Consider the following 19,659-nt stretch of genomic DNA (forward strand, 5'->3'; position numbering starts at 1 on the left):
CATTTAATTACAAGCACTTCTTTCTATATTACTACATAAAATAAATAACACAGAAAAAATATAGTTCCTGGTCTGTCCTCATGAAGCAACTACTCTCAACTATTCTATTTGGTTTTTTGGTTGGTGTTGGCAGGGAGTAGGGGCAAAGTCTGGGGTTTGCAGACATATTTCTGAAGATTATACTTAAAAAGTTACTTCTTTTGTTATTTAAGTTACTTATTTTTAAAATATAAGGATTCATTATTTATATTTTACAGTGGAAAATTAGAATTTAACATTCCAAAAACTCAGTTCTCTCCATTCTCTCACCTCTGACTCTAAATACATACATACATTATATATATATTATACATATGTATATACATCCCCTTCTCTCACTATGATCCATATTATTCCTCTTTTGGCATTGTCTGTTCTTCTGTGTCCATGTTCTCTCTGATTTGGTCTTCATATTTCATTTTTAAGTGTATTTATTTATTTTGAGAAATAGAGAGGAAGAGAGAAAGGAGCAAGTGCACATGAGAGGTAGAGAGAGAGGGAGACAGAAAATCCCAGGCAGGCTCTGCACTGTCAGCACACAGCCCGATGCTTGAACTCAGGAACCATGAAATCAAGACCTTACAACCTGATCTGAAACCAAGAGTTAGACACTTAACCAACTGAGCCATTCTGGCACCTTTTCATATTTCATTTTAGATCACTTCTTCAATTTTTGATAATCTTTACCTCTGTTCATAGACATTAAATTACTATTTGGAGCCTGTATGAGCCTTATTTATTGGTGGACCTCCAGAAAGGATACTTCCATGAGGAGTTGGCCACTTCACCCACAGATTTCCAAATGGAAGAGTCTGTAGAACTCCTCTCCTGAGCCAGTTTCTATACAGAATTCTTCATACTTTTTGCCCAAAGCCTGGATCTAATCAAGATATGGAGCCAACGTTCTCACCATTTAGCATCCAAGATTTCACTTAATCCACCTATTTTCAGCAAGAATTCCTACTGTATGATGGGGTGTAAATGTGTATGGTGCAAGCTGGCCATTATATGAAGGATGATCAGAGATGGACTCTCTATTGTCAATCATTTCATTATTTTAAAGAGAAATAATACTTACCATTGGATACAAAGGTGATAAAAGGACAAATAAAGACAATGAATAAAAAATATTTTTCATTTTTAACTTACTTCATCAATTAGTCTTTAAGAAGAATAGTAAAACAGGTCCCTTGTTAAGTACCAAAGGATATAATTAAAATTCCTAAAACAAGCTTCTATTAAAACAGTTCTCAAAATGAATCACTCACCTTAAATAAATTTAAGTATTGAGGAAATACCTAAAATTGTTAATTTCACCAAACTAATAAATTCAGACAAATACATACCCTTGCTAAGATCAGATATTTTGTTACATTGATTAAATATTAACTCAAAACTTCCATTTCCTGAAGAGACTAAAGCTTAAATCCTATAGTTACTGAATAATGACTCATTATAGTATAATGCGTTATATGTTTGAAAGATTTTTAAATTATCTGAGCAACAGTAACTAAATAAAAGTGTTTTTTTCAATTCTTGCTTTTTTGATAGGAATAGCAAGCTCATTATTTGTGAGTAAATGGAATAATTGGCTAATTAGCAGCACTTGTTATGTGATGAATATTCAATTACCAGAATAGAAAAGATAGAAGATGTATCATACCTTAGTAAATTAATTCCTTTTTGTAGAGTGAATTTGCATCCACCTGGCAGAAAACATAAACAGCCTCTTAGTATAAGCCTTGGACAAGTGTGCCAAAATCAAAAAATTAAGGGGTGCTTAACTATTTCAATCTTCTTTAGAATATGATTGTGTTTCACAGATGTTTTCTTTATAATACATTCAAAATTAATCACATCTGTCTAAAATGTTCTTAGCATTATGCAATATATAGTTTTATAATGCTAAGTACATTAATTAAATCTCCTGCAATATTCAAAGATTCCTTTATTTCATGCAAAAGAAAACTGTAAAGAAATTGTAAAAACTCTATAGTTGAATACATGAAGAGTAGGTGATATTTAATGTGAAACGATAATTATTTTAAAAAATATTATGAACACTATTACTACCCAGGGCATTTTCAATCAGTTGTTAATTTTCCTCTTTTCTTTAAACTGAGTCTACTACTTTTCCTTCTTGTGGTATTTTTTGCCCCATAGTTAATGACTTCTCCTTGAAATTTTGGGGTCAGAAAACTGAGATGTGTGTCTCCTGATGACTTACTAAGACTGTAAAAATGTTAATTGAGGGAGTGCCAAACCTCTTGCAGTTGTCAGTATAAGAAAAGGTTAGTGGTCCAGTATAGAATTAAAACCTTACTTAGGTTTTGGAGACATCACCATCTCTCACAGTATTCAGTAGAAAGTAAAGCAATTGTCACTACATCAACCAATGTTAAAGCCCAATGTCAAAGGAGGGCCTTGCTTGGCTATGTTGAAATCAGAAGTAACTTCTAGCCAGTTTAAGCATTAATGTAAAGAGGGTTGAGTGATGTGCTGTGAAAACACAAGTTGGGAATCAGGAAATATGATTTTTGCCTCAGCTCAATTGCTAAATATTTAATCTTAGGCACACTACAGTACTTATAGATTTCCACTTACAAAATGTGTGCATTCCACTGATAGATTCTAAGGATATCTGCAGATCTAATGTACTAGAATTATATGTTTCTGAGTAGACAATTACAAATCTCAATTTACATCCATCACAGATCTTAAAACAAAGCAGCACCATTTAGATTGGTATTCTGATTTTCCTGGGTTGACTGATATGTACATATCAGATGCAATACTGCATCTACTGAATTGTAGTGGCAATAGCTTATAAAACCTTTCCTTTCACAATGATCTCTCTTCTTTGCAGTGAAATTTGAACATTGGAGTATTTAAATGTATCTAATGCTCATACTGAATTTCATCAGGAAAGTTGGTCTCATGATACAAGTAAAAATCAAGAGTATTTAATTAGTGCCTATTTTCATTAACTAATGATCCAATTCAGGACTGATTAAGGTAGAGTGCCACTATTAGATAAATGTAATATAACATTATTTAGAAATGATTGTTCATTCTTGTTTTACAAAAATATAATTGATTATGGATGGCTTTCCAATATGTTTAAAATTATGTGGGTTTTTTTGTTTGTCTTGCCTATCATTTGTTTTCCTGATTACTGGTGCTTTGATGGACTTATTGGAGAGGAATCATAAGAGTGCATGTTAGGGAAGACATAAATAAAATGGACTTTAAATTTACAAGGTACACCACCACCCCCACCCCCTCCATGTGCAAGCATGAGGAAAGGCTGGATAAGGCTCTAATGAGAAGACAGGAAGAAGGCTCTCACCAAGACATTAAATATATCCTCATGTTGATCTTGGACTTCCTAGCCTCCAGAATTGTGAGAAATAAAAGTCTTTTTTTAAGCCACCAAGTCTATGGTATTTTGTTACAGGCTAAAACATGGGACCTGCAGATAAAGCTTCCTTACATTCATAGTTTCTCTACCTTCAATAGTAGATGCCGCATGACCAGGGCCATGGGGCTCAGGGTAGAATTTAGAAATGATGATGAGGAGTATGGCAGCTGGAGTGCTGTATTACAAAAACAGAGTAGCCTGTTGGTCTGATCAAAGGATAATGAATCAAATGGGGAAACAGAAATGCTTTCAAGACAGAATTTCATCTGAATCATTTTTCCAAGGACCAATGTCCCTTACATCTTTCTATCACTGAATGTTCTACATTGCTTTTATTACCCAATTCTGAGGCTGTCATCCCAACTAGACCACATACTCAATGGAATCATGGATTCTTTCTTATTCATTTTTTTCTCTCTCAGACTAACTCTCAGCACATAGTAAATACTCCATAAATATTTGATTGATTAATGCACAGTTGAATTAAGGGGAAAAAAAAGGTCTTAGATCACTTGCTTATATCTCTCATGGGAATCTAGAAGTTAAAATAGTATTTTTCATTTCATTACTTTTTATAAATAATCATACATTTTAGAATAATTACTGGTTTTGGAAATTAAAGATCCATAGTTCAGATTGACCAAAAAAATATCCTATCTAGAAAATCCAAGTTCTCTTTTTATTTCAATAGAATGAATCAAATATTCAATTGCATATTGTGACACATATGGAATTGACTAGGCAATTACTTAAGTCAGGTAAATAATGCATTTGTATGCCAATAACTTTATCACGTTTTATAAGACAATCTATTGTTTAATTGTGTCTTACTTTTTTTTAAACAAAATTCACATTTTATTTAGGTTGAAATAAACTATACAAAATTGATTTTTTTCACCAGTAACAGTAATATTTTCTGTATTATTCCTAGATAAACCACAAAACACTTATTTTTGTAGGTTTTCCAGGTTTTGTTTATAAATCAAGATGAGGCAGTAAATATAGCCATGGAAAAAGAGGGAAACAGACAAATCAGTTGTCAGTATCCATAGCCTCTGATCCTGTCTTGACCATGAAACAGAGGTGTTCAACAAATACCTGCTAAAAATCTTATGGAGATGTAGGCTCAACAAAGGAATGTAAACAGCAACCACCCAATGTGCACCGACAATGGCAGACTCACCCATTCAAACCGTAACTGTAACTTGTTCCTTTAGGTTTATTTGATAAAGACAAAATCTGCACTGAAATCTTGCTTGGCAAGTTCACATTTTCTGTTTTCTCTCTCTCTAGCTGTCTGATAACTCCCTTAACTGTCCATTACAGATTTTTAACATTTAACACTCCAGGTCACTCATGAGCTTCACTGTAACATTTTATAAAATGTATTCCTTTCCACCACACCTCTTCAAAATCTATTTCTCCTAAGAACTAACTCAATACCCAACAATTGGATCCAGTGATAATAAGTGTTATTTCTAAAATGACCTAACTAAAACAATTCCAAAGTGCCATTAGCAGGGCTTCCACAGAAATGTAATGCGGCACTTTCAATGCTATCTTCTGGAAGAACAGTTACGTCTCAAAGCGTAAGAGTTCAAACAGGGGCCATTTAAATAGGTAGATTATCAATGGCTAATGTACTCAATGAAGAGGTTGACAGGTCAAGATACTCAGTGATTAAGTGGCCTACATACACCTGACAGCTTTTCTGTAAGATGTTTTCAAATTTCTTACAGATTTTTCCAAATATCAAACATAAGAGAAATCCCACTTTAAAAGTCTCCTAGGTATTTTCAATGGTTTCTGAGTTATCTGTAGGAAGCTCTGACTTAGTCGTATAGAGTTTGATATAGGTGTCCACCATTAAATCCAAATCATGTTTTATATCCAAATTTATGTTAGGCAAAGCCAAATTACTTGACCTTTGGTCTGTCAAAGTGTTCCTCAGGTATGCTTTGAGACGCTTTCCCCCATTTTCATAGCGTTCATTCTCAACCTTCATCACAGGAAGAATGCATAGGACTTTCAGCAATGCATAAACATTAGGAAACAACTTGATGTCTGGCAGATGCAGGGCTTCATAAATGGTGGGTGGAAGCCCTATATCTTTCCCTCTGTGTTTCCACTTGATTCTCCAACAATGCAGCTCGGCTGACAGCTTGTCAGGATTGGGTAAGTCACTCCTGTACATGTCAGCATGGTGCTCCTCCAATGTATTAAATTTGCGCTGTCCCATGACAGAGGGTACCAGAGATGAGCATTTAAGAGCTTTGAGGTGCTGTTCTGAGACTATATCTTTCAGTCCCTGAATACTGTGTTCCACTGTTGGGACACTTAGAGTTTCTTTATAGTAACTCTCGGAGGTTAGCTGAGATTCCAGGTTACCTTGCTGGGCTCTGCGGAACTTCCCAGGGAGTTTCATCTGAATATCAAGTTTAGTTGCCAAATTTGTTGCTTCTTCAAACCAAAACTCATGATAAACTTCAATATTTTCCATCACTTCATTTAGTGAATGCAGCACTGCAGTCAAGCTACTAGCTGCAAAGAAGACATCGGAGGTTTGCCCCTGGAGATTTTTCCCAAAGGCTCTTGTAAAAGAGAGGACATTTTTAAGAACAACAATGGTAACGATGAAATCAAAATCTGTTACTGCACGACAGAGTACAAACGCTCTGCTGGCTATATAGTTATTCCATCTAATGTTTGTGTCACTATTTATACCATCTAAACATAAAACACGTGCTTGTAGGAGGTCCACTAAAATTTCAAAAGCATCATGCCTGCCTGTCCACTGAGAATGGCAAATTTCCTTGAGTTCTTTACCCTTTTCCTCATTGTTCTGAAAGAGGACAGAAATGACATTGTCAAGCTCTAAAAGCAGTTGTGGAGATGGATGGAAGAAAGAACAGACTTCCTCAATGGTTCCTAATGCAACAGATACTCCCACAACAGGCACGGATTTTGCCAACCACATATTTAAGGCACAGGAAGAGCAAAGTGTGTAGACAGCTTGGGGATAATTCTCTAAAAGCCTAGAAGCAACAACTTTCATTTTGGAAGAAAACCCACTGGACACAATGTAAGCCTGGCCACGACAGTACTTCTTGTTCAGTCCCACTTCTCAGTTATCGTGGTGTGAAACTTCACAGCCAAAATTTCTGCATCTGCTTCGTAAGGCAGGAAGCCCACAAATTCCTCTCTCAGGTTATGAGACTCATCGACAAACCTCACCAACACAGGCAAGTGCTCTTCCCCCGCTAGGTCCCCGACGTCGTCAGTGATGATGGAGAAGAAGTGGGAGTCTCTCAGTTCCCTGGGGGTCTCCTCCCGAATGCAGCTCTCGCAGATCTCTAGCATCTGCTTCTGCTGTGTCTTCGAGCAGAACAACGTGTTAACTGCTGTTGTTTCAAAGAGCTTTCTCAGAACCTCTTCGCCAGAATTGATCCGACACTCCAGCAGTGCTTGGAAGTTATCAGGAGTAAAGAGTCCCTCTGGGAGCCCATCAGTTTCATGCCCATCCAGAGGGATGTTTTGTTTTCCCATAAGAATCAAAATTTCAAATAAAGATTTTAAGTATTCTTTGTTTTCTTTCTCTTCAAGGGTCAAAGGTAAAATGTCTTCATCCTGTTCTCCACCCCCTTCTTCTGCACTGGCGTTCTGAGCGTTGCTGTTGTTGATTTCCTTATGTTTTTGTTCCTGTTCAGAAGTTTCATCAACAGGTCTAGGCCTTTTTAAAAGGCATTCAGAAGTTGAGTCATTAACACTATCACTTACTTTTTTTCTGTTTCAGTGTCCTGATTTCATCTTCACTCAATTTTTTTATTCGTTTTCTGTGTCTACTATGTGGATTGTTCAAATGACTGGTAAGATCAAATATTGTTGGTATTGCATTATCTCGAAGAACTGTCCTATAAGGACTCGCCCAATGACTTCACAAGTATCTGCTTCAATTAATTTTGAGAAATAAAATAACCCAATCAATCTTTAGTTTTCTGATGCCTCTGCAAAATGTATAGTTCTGCAGATCATGGAGGTCTCAAAGTGTTTGGCACATAATCGATAATGTTTGTTGAGTTGGTCAGGTGTTTTATCTTCTAAGTCTGCTCTCCTACAATTCTCCACCCACTTCTGGCATCTGGCCGGATCCCGCGGGAACCTGAAGAAGGCCAGGTCCGACTGCGTGCTCTTCCTCTGTCTTACTTTTGAACATCTAGAATCTTCTTCATAGAATTAGAATGAGGATGTAAATGGTATTACTTACAAAGAACTGTGTCCTTAGACAAAGCTAAATCAAAATTCTACCATTCTCACTTACACATAATATTTGAAATACAACATTTTTTCAAGTTAAAGAAAATATTTAACCCTATGATTGTTTTACCTAATTACTTCTTAATGCTACAGTACTCCAAATAATGACATTTTTTCATTCAACCATCAAACACCTTTTCACATTTTTAATTCTCACATTGTACAGCACAGAACACAGTGAGATCATTTCCCTCCCAGCTTGATTAGCATTATAATTTCTTGGCAAGAGAAAAAATCAACCTGATGCACTTGAATTCAACTTCAATTTGAAGTGTACACTAATCTAGTTAAAGCCTCTCTACAAATTTGACATAAATTAATGAAGTTTCCAAATGTTTTATCAAACATACATAAAAGGATATAAGAGATCTAGGCAGATCCCTTCCCTCATGACACCACTGAATATCTTGTTACTAGTTTGAAAGAAGATTTTATGAAATATGTAAATATAACACCTAAAATGTAACATATAGCCTGCTTTATAAAATTACTATATGATTACCAGTTAATATTCATTTTATTTAATTTCAGTAATTTTTGTTTATTTTTGAAAGACAGAGAGAGAGAGTGAGCAGGGGAGGTGTGGAGACAGAGGAGACACAGAATTCAAAGCAGGGTGCGAGATCATAACCTGAGCCAAAATTGAATGCTCAACCCAACCACGCAGGTGCCCCTCATTTGCTTTTCTTTTTTTATAGTTAATTGTCAAGCTGGTTTCCATAAAATACCCAGTGCTCATCCCAAGTGCCCTCCTCCATGCCCATCATCCCAAATATCAAGGAGAATGACTCTTTTTGTTGAGGTAAACACGCATACTCATACGCCCACACATGGTCAATGAAGTGTTTATTTATTTAAATAATATTCAGGGATGATAAATATTTATTAGATTGGGAAAAAACTTTTCCAACAACCTTTTATAAACAAAAGGAGTATAAGGAACTGAACATACAAATCCCAGTAATTACACAAGATCATAGGTGTAACATATTAATATTGACAAAAATGTTAAATGAACAAAGATACTCTTATACTATGTACCTCTCAGACAGTTGTGAATTTGGTTTAAAAATGTATAAGAAATTTGAAAATAGAACAACACACTTCCATTCCTAATTGAGACTTTCACAATGCCCTGCATCAGAAATAATCTAGATTAAAACATTAATACTTACTTACAGGCTACCTTCTTCAATAAAAAGATGCTGATTCATGAAAAAGGTGTTAAAAATGTAAACTCATTCCTGAAGGAAAGAATAGCTTTAGTCTCTCCGCCTTGCACAGTTTTATATTTCCTATCATGAAAATTATTAAATTTCTTTTTGAAAAAAACACTCAGAAGGAAATATTCTCCTCTTAACTGCATTGATACCTGAATATTCTTCATAATATTTTATCACTTGCCTGAAGAGTATACGACAGTGAAATGAAATTTCATATCAGGATAAAGAATTATTTGTAAAAAGTGGAACAATGGCAAACATTAGAGCTTTTTACATCTCACACTATCTACTTCGAGGTACCTGGACATCAAATGGGGATCCATAAAATCCACTTGTATAAAGAAATCACAAACCCCTCAAAGTTTGAATTCCTTGTAGTGAACTACATACCACCTACAGTCTTCCATGCACAATGATCCAGACTTATTTCACAGTATTCCAAACTAGCTCTTCCCAGTCCTTGGTCAGTCTGGTACCCTGATTCCTCCAACATACCACATCTTATTCTAACATTTGGGTATAGGCTCATATGATTTCTTACTCCTTATTTCCTTTCACTATTTTTTTCTGCATAACATATCACTCATTGTTTATGAACCAACCTAATATCACTGTCTCCTTGGAATCTCTGCTACTTTAAGACACTTTTCTATGAAGCCTATATATATTCTCATTACAGCAAACTAGAGATACTCAAGTCTGAAAGGGACTATTTGTTTCTTAGTGCCGCCATAAAAAAAAATACTATAAACTAGGTAGCCTAAAACAAGAGAAATTTATTCTCTGGCAGTTGTGGAGGCAATAAATCCAAAATTAAGGTGTCAGCAGAACCTTCTTCCCTCCAACAGCTCTAGGGAACAATCCATCCTTGATTCTCCCTACCTTGTGGTAATTGATGGTAATCTTTTGCATTTTGACTTGCAAATGTATCATTCCAATTTTTTTTCCATTTTCCTATAACTGTCTGTATATCTGTGTCTCTGAATCTCTATTCCCACTAGAGCAATAGTCATTGGATTTAAGGCCCTCAGTAACCTACTATGACATCATCTTAACTTAATTATCTTTGAAAAGCCTATTTTCAAATTAGGTGACATTCACACATACGGAGGGTTTGGACTTCAGCATATCTTTTTGGAGGACACAATTCAACCCAGAATAGGAACACTCAAATGCATCCACATTAACCATTCATTATTATGACACAGAGAAACCCCAAGTAACTCCGCTTATATAATTTTGTTAATATTAGAAACTCACAATTTAGTAAGTTAACCGTTCTTACCAATTGATAATACAGAATTATAGCAAACAAACAAACAAAAAATAAAAACCCCTCCTCTTCATAACATAAGTCCATTGGCCTTGTTTCCCTAGTTCTATTCTCGAGCCCATACAGAAAAAAGAGCATTGGCTTGTCAATATTATAGACCATTAAAAGATTAAAGACATTTTATTCTCCCCTAAGACTTTCCCCAGGATACACGTTCCTATTTTACTGATAACCTTTTCTTAATATGTCATGGACAGAGTAAAAACCATGACATGTGTCTCCCAGGAAAACTGATTTAGGTCCAATTGTCTGATTTTGAGAGAGTGCCTCTTAATTGCCTACTTTCATATAGAATTAGAGTTTACTGTATCATAATGGCTTTGATACCAGACAGATGTAGCTATGAACCCCAAATTTGCCACAAGGCAATTGCATTACCATTAAAATTAAATAATTCCTCTAAGCCTCAATGCCCTATTTGGCAAAATCGTAATATAACATTTGCCATAAAGAGTTAAAAGTAATAATTAGATAATAGATAATTAGCACAGGGCTTGGTAGATCTAATAACTAGTAGCTTGTAATAACATAATTTTTATTGGTCTGGCTAAATAGAAATCTCATTTAACCCAACAGAACCTATATTATATTGAGCATGGCCTAGAGCCCTTAGGGCTAATTCATGCCCTGACAGCAACATCACAGCTAATATAGATTCATACATTGTTTTGCAGACCTAGCTGTTCTTATCTTGCTGACTATCAGAGTGTAGGAACAGAACAGTACCAATCATCTAGAGTTTCTATGGAGAGGTGTGCTTAAACATTCATTCTTTCACATTGGTAAACAGGGGTAATGCAACTCATCCTCACCAATGATTACCATTTTAACTTCTCAAAGAGCAACCTCTGAAAAAGCTAGAAATTTTTCTGATTTCTCTAAAAACACAGCATCTCTTACTTGACCTTTAATCTGTTTGCAGGGTCTTAGTTTTCCAATCTGCATATATCTACCATCAATACTTAACAATGAGGCAGATTTCTAATTGCCATTTGATATCCATTTTCCCATATATATTTTTTAAAACAACTTTATTTGGAGAGGTGACATAGCCATCTGAAATACTATATTTTGCAGGTAAAATAATCCATTTGATTAAATTCTGGCCAGTGAGATACAAGTAGAAGTGCTTTTAGGACTTCCAAGAAGGGTGTTGAAAGAGACTGGATTTATCTGGAAACAGTTTGAGAATACAGCCTTGATTCTTAGAGCTCTTGCACAGCTCTTAGAATATAAAGTGAACTTGATGATGGATGTCAAGAAGGTTTCATAGATTAGTAGGATGAAGCTGGGTTTCTGATACCCACAAAGATTCCAGTCCAGCCTTGGACTTTTTTATGTAGGAGAAAATTATAATTCTATCCTTTTGAAACCACTGTGTTGTGTTTTCTGCTATATGCAGATCAACCTATTTCAGTTCTTGTCCTAAATCTAATTGGGGATGGACTTCAAATAGACATCTGACTCACAGAAAAAGAAGAATTCTTGGCCCCTAGGTCTTTGGATCATTTGTCCCTTTGTTATGAGTTGAATTGTGTCCCCACCACCACATTCATATATGGAAGTACTTCAGAATCTTATTTGAGAATATGGTCTTTACAGAAATAATTAAATTAAAATGAGGTCATTAGGATGGGCTCTAATCCAATGGTTTGTGTCCTTATAAAAATAGTAAATTTGGAGATAGGTATGCATAGAGAGAATACAAAAAGACACAGGAAGAACACAGTCATCTACAAGCCAAAGAGAAAGGCCTGGGACAGACCCTCCCTGACAGCTATAAGAAGGTACTAACCCTGCTGATACCTGGACATCAGACTTATGGGCCTCCTCAACTGTGAAGCAGTACACCTCTGTTGTTCACATCACCCAGCTTGTATTACTATTTTGTAAGGCAGCCCTCCCAAATTAATACACCCGGGAATTCCAGGAAGTCTTGTGGTTTACATTTCATCTTAAAATTACCAACCGCTTCTCTTAGGCTTCCCAGTTTATTTCTTTGAATACCATTTACATTACCACATTATGATGATGTTTGCCCCAAACTCTCTTTCTTTTTAATATTTTAATTTTATTTAAATCCTAGTTAATATATAGTCTAATCGTGATTTCAGGAGTGAGATTTTAGTGATTCATCACTTATGTTTACCACCCAGTACTAATCTTAACAAGTACTTAAGCCTTAATACCCATCACCCATTTAGCTCATCCCCCTACTTCCTCCACCAGCAACCCTCAGTGTGGTCTCTGTATTTAAGAGTCACTTATGGTTTGCCTCCCTCTCTCCTTTTATATCATTTTCCTCTCCATTCCCCTATGTTCATTTGCTTTGTTTCTTAAATTCCACATATGAGTAAAATCATATATTATGTATCTTTTTCTGACTGACTTACTTCACTAAGCATAATACACTCTAATTCCATCCATATTGTTGCAAATGGCAAGATTTCATTCTTTTTGGTCGCTGAATAATATTTCATTGTGTATATATATTACATCTTCTTTATCCATTCATCAGTCAATGGACATTTGGACTCTCCATTATTTGGCTATTGTTGATAGCATTGCTATAAACATGAGAGTGTCCATGCCCCTTTGAATCAGCATTTTTATATCCTTTGAATATATATCTAGTAGTGAAACTGCTGGGTCATGGGATAGTTCCATTTTTAGTTTTTTGAGAAACCTCCATACTATTTTCCAGATTGGCTGCACCAGTTTGCATTCTCACCAACAGTGCAAAAGGGCTCCCCTTTCTCCACATCCTTGCCAACATCTCTTGTTGCCTGGGTTGTTAACTTTAGCCATTCTGACAGGTGTGAATTGGTATCTCATTGGGGTTTTGATTTGTATTTCCCTGATGATGAGTGATATTGACCATCTTTTCATGTGTCTGTTAGTCACCTAGAATTCTTCTTTGGAAAGTGTCTGTTAATGGCTTTTGCCCATTTCTTCACTAGATTATCTGATTTTGTGGCCTTGAGTTTAATAAGTTCTGTATAGAATCTGGATAATAACCCTTTATCCAATATTTCATTTGCAAATACCTTCTCCCATGCCATCATTTGCCTTTTAGTTTTGTTGATTGTTTCCTCCACCATGCAGAAGCTTTTTATCTTGATGAGTTCCCAATAGTTCATTTTTGCTTTTATTTCCTTTGCCTACAGAAACATGTCTATTAAGAAGTTGCCATGGCCAAGGTCAAAGATGTTGTTGCCTGTTTTCTCCTCTAGGATTTTGATGGTTTCCTCTTACATTTAGGTCTTCATTCATTTTGTGTATGGTGTAAGAAAGTGGTCTAGCTTCATTCTTCTGCATGCTCCTGTCCAGTTTCCCAACACCATTTGCTGAAGAGACTTTTTTCCATTGGATACTCTTTTCTGCTTTGTCAAAGATTAGTTGGCCATACATTTGTGGGTCCATTTCTGGATTCTCTATTCTGTTCCACTGATCTATGTGTCTGTTCTTATGCCAGTACCATACTGTCTTGATGATTACAGCTTTGTAATGCAGTCTGAAGTCTGGAATCAGGATGCTTCAGGTTTGATTTTTCTTTTTAACATTACTTTGGTTTTTCATGATCTTTACTGGTTCAATACAAATTTTAGAATTGTTTGGTCTAGCTCTATGAAGAATACTGATAATATTTTGATAGAGATTGTATTGAATATGTAGATTGCTTTGGGTATTTTAGACATTTTAATAATATGTATTCTTCCAATCCATAGTATGAAATGTCTTTCATTTCTTTGTGGCTTCTTTAATTTCTTTAATAAGCTTTTATAGTTGTCAGCAATAGATCTTTTACTTCTTTGGTTAAGTTTATTCCTAACTATTTTATGGCTTTTGGTGCAATTGTAAATAAAATCAATTCCTTGATTTCTCTTTCTGCTCCTTTATTATTGGTGTATAGAAATGCCAGACATTTCTATACATTGATTTTATATCTTGTGACATTGCTGAATTTGTGTATCAATTCTAGTAGTTTTTTGTGCAGTCTTTTGGGTTTTCTATGTAGAGTACATGTTGTCTGCAAAGAGTAAGTTTGGCGTCTTTCTACTTGAAATGACTATCTTTTATTTCTTTTTGTTGCCTGACTGCTGAGGCTATGGATTTCAGATGCTCTTTTCCTAGATTTAGCCTTCTTTCATGGGCCAAGAATTGTATACAATGTGTGGGCTCACTGGACCACTAGCTCCAATACACTATGACCTTGATGAATAATTGTCTTATTTAGCATTATAGTGACAACACAGTAATTGCCAATAAATTTTTGATAGCTTGGCATTTTAAAAACATATTTTAGAAACCAATTGAATGGTTTAGAAGTCATATTAGTACAAATATGATATTTTTTATTTTTAAAATAAAACCAATAACACTGTTTCATATGTGAAGATATCAAAATGTTATATGCTCTTACAAGTTTGTTATTATATGATGGTATAACTATACCATATTATTATACCTAGTTACAGATTAGTATTTCTCTTTAGGTTTCTAGTCTCTAGATAGTGACTGTCACATACAGAAAGCTAAGAAAATATCAGCAGGAATAAATTAAGCAAGAATAATAATTTCTATAATTTTTCACACACTTTCAGTAAGTTTAGAGACAACACGAAGACCACTGATGGATACATTTGCTCATATAACAAAATATACTCCTTGATATTTAAATACAGAGTATTTGTTTTATAAATTTCTTGTTCCAATCACTTGACTCATGGCTTATTTCAGCTAGTGAGCACAGATATGATTGACATCATGCTGACTGACTGGCATTGATTATGTGTTACTTTTAGTAAAATATTTTTAGTATTGCCTCTTTGTTTTCATGCAGATCATTATAGATCCATGTATTGCCTACAAATATTAGCATTAATTAAAGTAGACCCTATGATTAGTTTGCTGGGCTACCGCAACAAAGTACCAGAATTAAAAACAGAGACAATTCTTAACAGAAAAAAATTTCTCACAATTCTAGAAACTAAAGTTTGAGATCAAGGGGTTGGAACAATTTTCTTCTTCTGAGGCCTCTCTCCTTGTTTTATAGATGGCCTCTCCCCCATGAGTTCACATGGTCTTTTTTGTGTGTGTCTGTATCCTAGTTTCCTCTACTTATGAGGACATCAGTCATATTGGGTTAAAGGCCACCCTAATGACCTTGTTTTAACGAAATAACCCCATAAAAGACCACATCTATAAATACAGTTACAATCTTAGTACTGGGGCTTAGAAACTCAACATATAAACTTTTAGGGAACAAGATTCAGTCCAAAGTACCCTGCATTCCTACTCAATTTGTTGTTACTTTTCTAATAGGACTAGTATATTAATATTCAACCAAATATGATGTTGTTATTGATGAGACTATATACTTTAACGATTAAATTACTACACAAAATATATTAAATAACAATTTTGGCATATGAATAAGAGAAGGAAGATAAAGAATAAGCCCCACAGTCACTCTGTTTTTTCACGTGGAGACATTTCCCCTTATTGTAGTGCAAAGAAGCAGTAATGAAAGCAGAGTACAGAAGTATTACTAAGTTAAAGAGACAGAGATGATGATTCAGGAGGGTTGCATGGTTTTAAAATTAGGATAGAGTGCAAGATAAGAGGGACTTACAGAGATGAAGAGTTCCATAAATTTGCACAGTATTTCTTTGAGACTGTGATGAATACTAAACTGCACATGAACAGAGGGAGATGATGAATAATGAGCAAAGAATAACTACTAGACAGAAGTACAAAGGCACTAACCATAAATTAAACAGGTCTGGTTGTTATATAATCAAATTCTAACCAGGCATGGTAGAAACTATTTAACTACCCAGATGATACAATAGAGACCCCAGAAAGGTCACACTTCAGTATTAAAGTTCTTCTTATAGTTAAACTAGGTATGCCCAAACTACTCTTGTACAAATTAAAGTAGTACTCTTATTAAAATTAAACTTAATCTAGATGTGTTTTAACAAAGCTAGAACTGCCCACTAGAATAAATATGTATATGTTTCAAAGGAAGAAAACAAAATCCAAACTTTCATCACAATGCCCAAGCATCCAATTAAAAATCACCATCTTAAGCAGAGACAAAAAAATGTGATTCATGATCAGGGGAAAACTTAGTAAACATAAGCAGAAGCAGAAATGACAGAGATAGTGGTAGATAAGAATTTTAAAAGAGTTGTTGTAAACATATTCAAGTCCTTTTTTTTGAAGAATAAACTCAATAAGGAGAGAAACTATAAAAATGAATCCAATAAAAATTCTAGAGTTGAAAAAGTAGTGTCTGAAATATGTACACCAAACTAGGAGTTCTCAAACTTTTTTGTAATGAGCCAGACTATAAATATTTTAGGGTTTATGGGCCATATTTTCTATGTCAAAACAACTCAACTCTGCCATGTTAGCACTAAAGCAACATCCATAGACAATATATAAACAAGAAAGTGTAGCTGTGTTCCTGAAAAACTCTACTGAAAAACAAGGCAAGGGGATGGAGTGGTGACTAACTGGATTTGGTCTGAGGGACTTATTGCCAATTCCCGCTCTAAACCATCCAAGCATAACTCCCAGGATACTTTTTTTTTTCTTAATAAGAAATTGGAGGTATAGAGCAAGGATAGCATTTTGTGTAAGGATTTTTCTTCCTGTGATGGTAGCGAAGCTTCATGTATTTAAACACTTAGTCCAGTACAATACTTGAAAATGGTCTCAGACTTTTATTACTCTTTAAGATTTGAACTAAATTTCTCACAAGAATTTAGGAGACCATTGCATATCATTGCTTCTGCTGCTGAGACTAGAAAAATTTTAATTAAAAATAAAACCTCATAAGTTAATATCATGAATGATTTAGATGAACTAAAATTTCATGGGGAGTGATGTGGAAAACAAAGGCAGAAGGAAATGGCAGATGAAATTAAAATTCTTTATAACCTGCAGCCCATCGATAAATACTTGAGGCTGGCAGAGTAAAATTTTTCTCCAGAAACTCCCTACTGTCTTAATGTTAATGTTTTTCTAGAGGGAAAAACCACCTTAGCTTGACAATACCTAGGCATCCAGTCTCCTGTTAGTCTTTTTTAGCATATGAAAATCCCTTTGGAAACTTCCCCTTGACTTTACTTCCCCAAACTCCCTAGAATATAACAAGTCTCTGTTCAGGGTCCCAGGACAGCTTTTTCTGCCCATGGGTTCTGTCCCTGTACTATAATAAAATCACTTTTTTCACCAAAGACATCTTAAAGATTTCTTTCTTGGCCATAAGCTCTACACCCCCCCACATAGCCCCAAAGTCTCATCATTTGGTGCCCAACGTGAGGCTGTGAGTCTTTTCATATGGACTATGAGGCAGTGCAAACTTGGTAAGTGCTTTCTCTTCCTTACACTCATTTCAGGGACTCTGTAAGGAGCATTGTCTTACTGGACCACCACGTTCAGGTTGACTGCTCAGGCTGCAGTCCTCAAGGCCATGGCTACTCTGCAGGGAGGAGAAAGCCTGCCTTTTGCCTGGCCAGAATGGTAATTAGACCCAGAAACTTGATACCCTTGTCTTTATTCCTGTTCTTACATAAAACTGTGTCTCTTGGGCACAGAACAGCCACATAAGTGATAGCACAGTTGCCAATCTTAAGACTCTTATGTGAGGTTTCCTCCTCATTGATCTAAGGTGATTTTCTTTACGTCCCTGGTCTAGTCAGTTCTGGCTATGAGGCCTCTGCTCAAAGCTGGCCAAAGCCAGAACCCGACTGGATTCAAACCCAACAGGGATCATTTCCTAGGAAGTCAGTTGTTAACGACTATGTGTGTCCGAATATCCCTTAGATCATGATGGATTTTTAGCTTTACTGTTTTCTGTCATTTTCCTCAACTACAGAATTGAATAATTTTGTAAAGTTTTTTCCAGTGTTTTCTATGGGTTAAAAATGGCAAGTTCTTTGTGGTCTTCCCTGCAAGGTGACACACACCATGGCCACTGAGGCACGACCTGGCTTTCTCTACAAGGCAAGCCACAGCTTGGCATAGCAAGGCTGCCGACGGCACAGCGCAGCACGGCCTTCTCAGCAAGGCAAACTTGATCCAAATCCCAGCACCCTTGTGTAGTCTAGAATGCAATGGGGAAGCAGGATGAGGGCCAGCCTCCCTCCTGCAGAGGCCTTTAAAGGCAGTAGTGATTACAGTGATTTTGTTCCAGGGATGCCTTGGGGGTTGCTTTGACACCTCAGGAACCTCTGACATGTCCTGTGCATGGGACACCATCTGAGAGTTGAGGGAGATTTTCAGCCTAATGGCCCTTCTCCACTTTTCTCTCTCTAGGAGGAACATGAGAGCTGCTTCTTCCATCCCCAAGGACTCTCCTTTGGGATCCCTTTTAGCCCACTGGAAACAATTTGGATTGCAACATTTAGAAAAGAACCTATCTCCTTCAACACTGCATGGCCTCAATGAGAGCTTGCAGTTAGATCTCTTCTGCAAGAAGCAGAATAAATGTACTGAGGCACCCTAGGTCCAGACTTTCATTTCTCTAAATCAGGACTCACATCTAAGGGCCTCTTATCTAAACAGGCCATGATTTCTCTAAGTCAAGACCCAGAGCTATAGGCCTGTTAGTCTAAACTGGCCTCCTCCCAATAAACCTGGGTTGCTGGAAGAAACAGAGGCATTCCCTGATGAAGGGGACATTGACTCACTGTTCCTAAGAGTGGGGGCTTCTCCCTCATTCATTTCCCAGGTAGTGGTTTTAACTGGAGCAACTGTGGTTAGTGTGCCTCAGGACAAGGATTTTCCCAATATTCCCAAGCAGCTAATGTGACTCCCTTTGTTTCAGAGAAATCCCTGATCTTATCCAGCCTGACCTGGACTTCATATTTAAACTTGTTGGTGGGGGGAAAAAAAACATGGGGTCTGATTCTCTGTCAGAGCTGACATGGTTTAGAACCAAGAATCCTCTTTCTCTACATGCTTATGGCCATCTCACCTCTTCTGCCTCCTCCTCTTTCTGAATCACTTTGGGTGTTGTCTACAAACTGGTTCCTATACTATTCTCAGTATCTCAGGTCCTATTGGCTCCTCCTTCCACGTTCAATGTCTGGGAGCAAAGAGCAACCCACTTGGGCCCAACACTTCACATTTCCCAGATAGTGTCCCAGGTAAAAACTGACAATGGGGAACAGATTGTTGTCCAAGAGGGTGCAGCTTATTTGGTGTTTAAGCTAATTTGTTTGTTGGTTTAATTAAGATAGACATGTCTTAAGAGTTATCAGCATTAACCATGGAACTTTATCTAGGTTTACTAAAAGTCAAAAAAGCTTGTG

General features: G+C 36.1%; 1 protein-coding gene across 1 annotated transcript; it reads right to left on the minus strand.

Moving 5' to 3' along the window:
* Positions 1 to 5,088: 5,088 nt before the first annotated feature.
* LOC115295357 (52 kDa repressor of the inhibitor of the protein kinase-like) lies at positions 5,089 to 18,688 on the minus strand. Its single transcript, XM_029943243.1, is given in 5 exon segments — positions 5,089 to 6,577; positions 6,580 to 7,184; positions 7,234 to 7,384; positions 7,480 to 7,683; positions 18,313 to 18,688. Coding segments are annotated over 5 exon segments (2,667 nt in total). The 3' UTR covers positions 5,089 to 5,246.
* Positions 18,689 to 19,659: the final 971 nt, after the last annotated feature.

This window comes from Suricata suricatta, chromosome 7, assembly GCF_006229205.1.
Source record: "Suricata suricatta isolate VVHF042 chromosome 7, meerkat_22Aug2017_6uvM2_HiC, whole genome shotgun sequence".
Lineage (NCBI taxonomy): Eukaryota > Metazoa > Chordata > Mammalia > Carnivora > Herpestidae > Suricata > Suricata suricatta.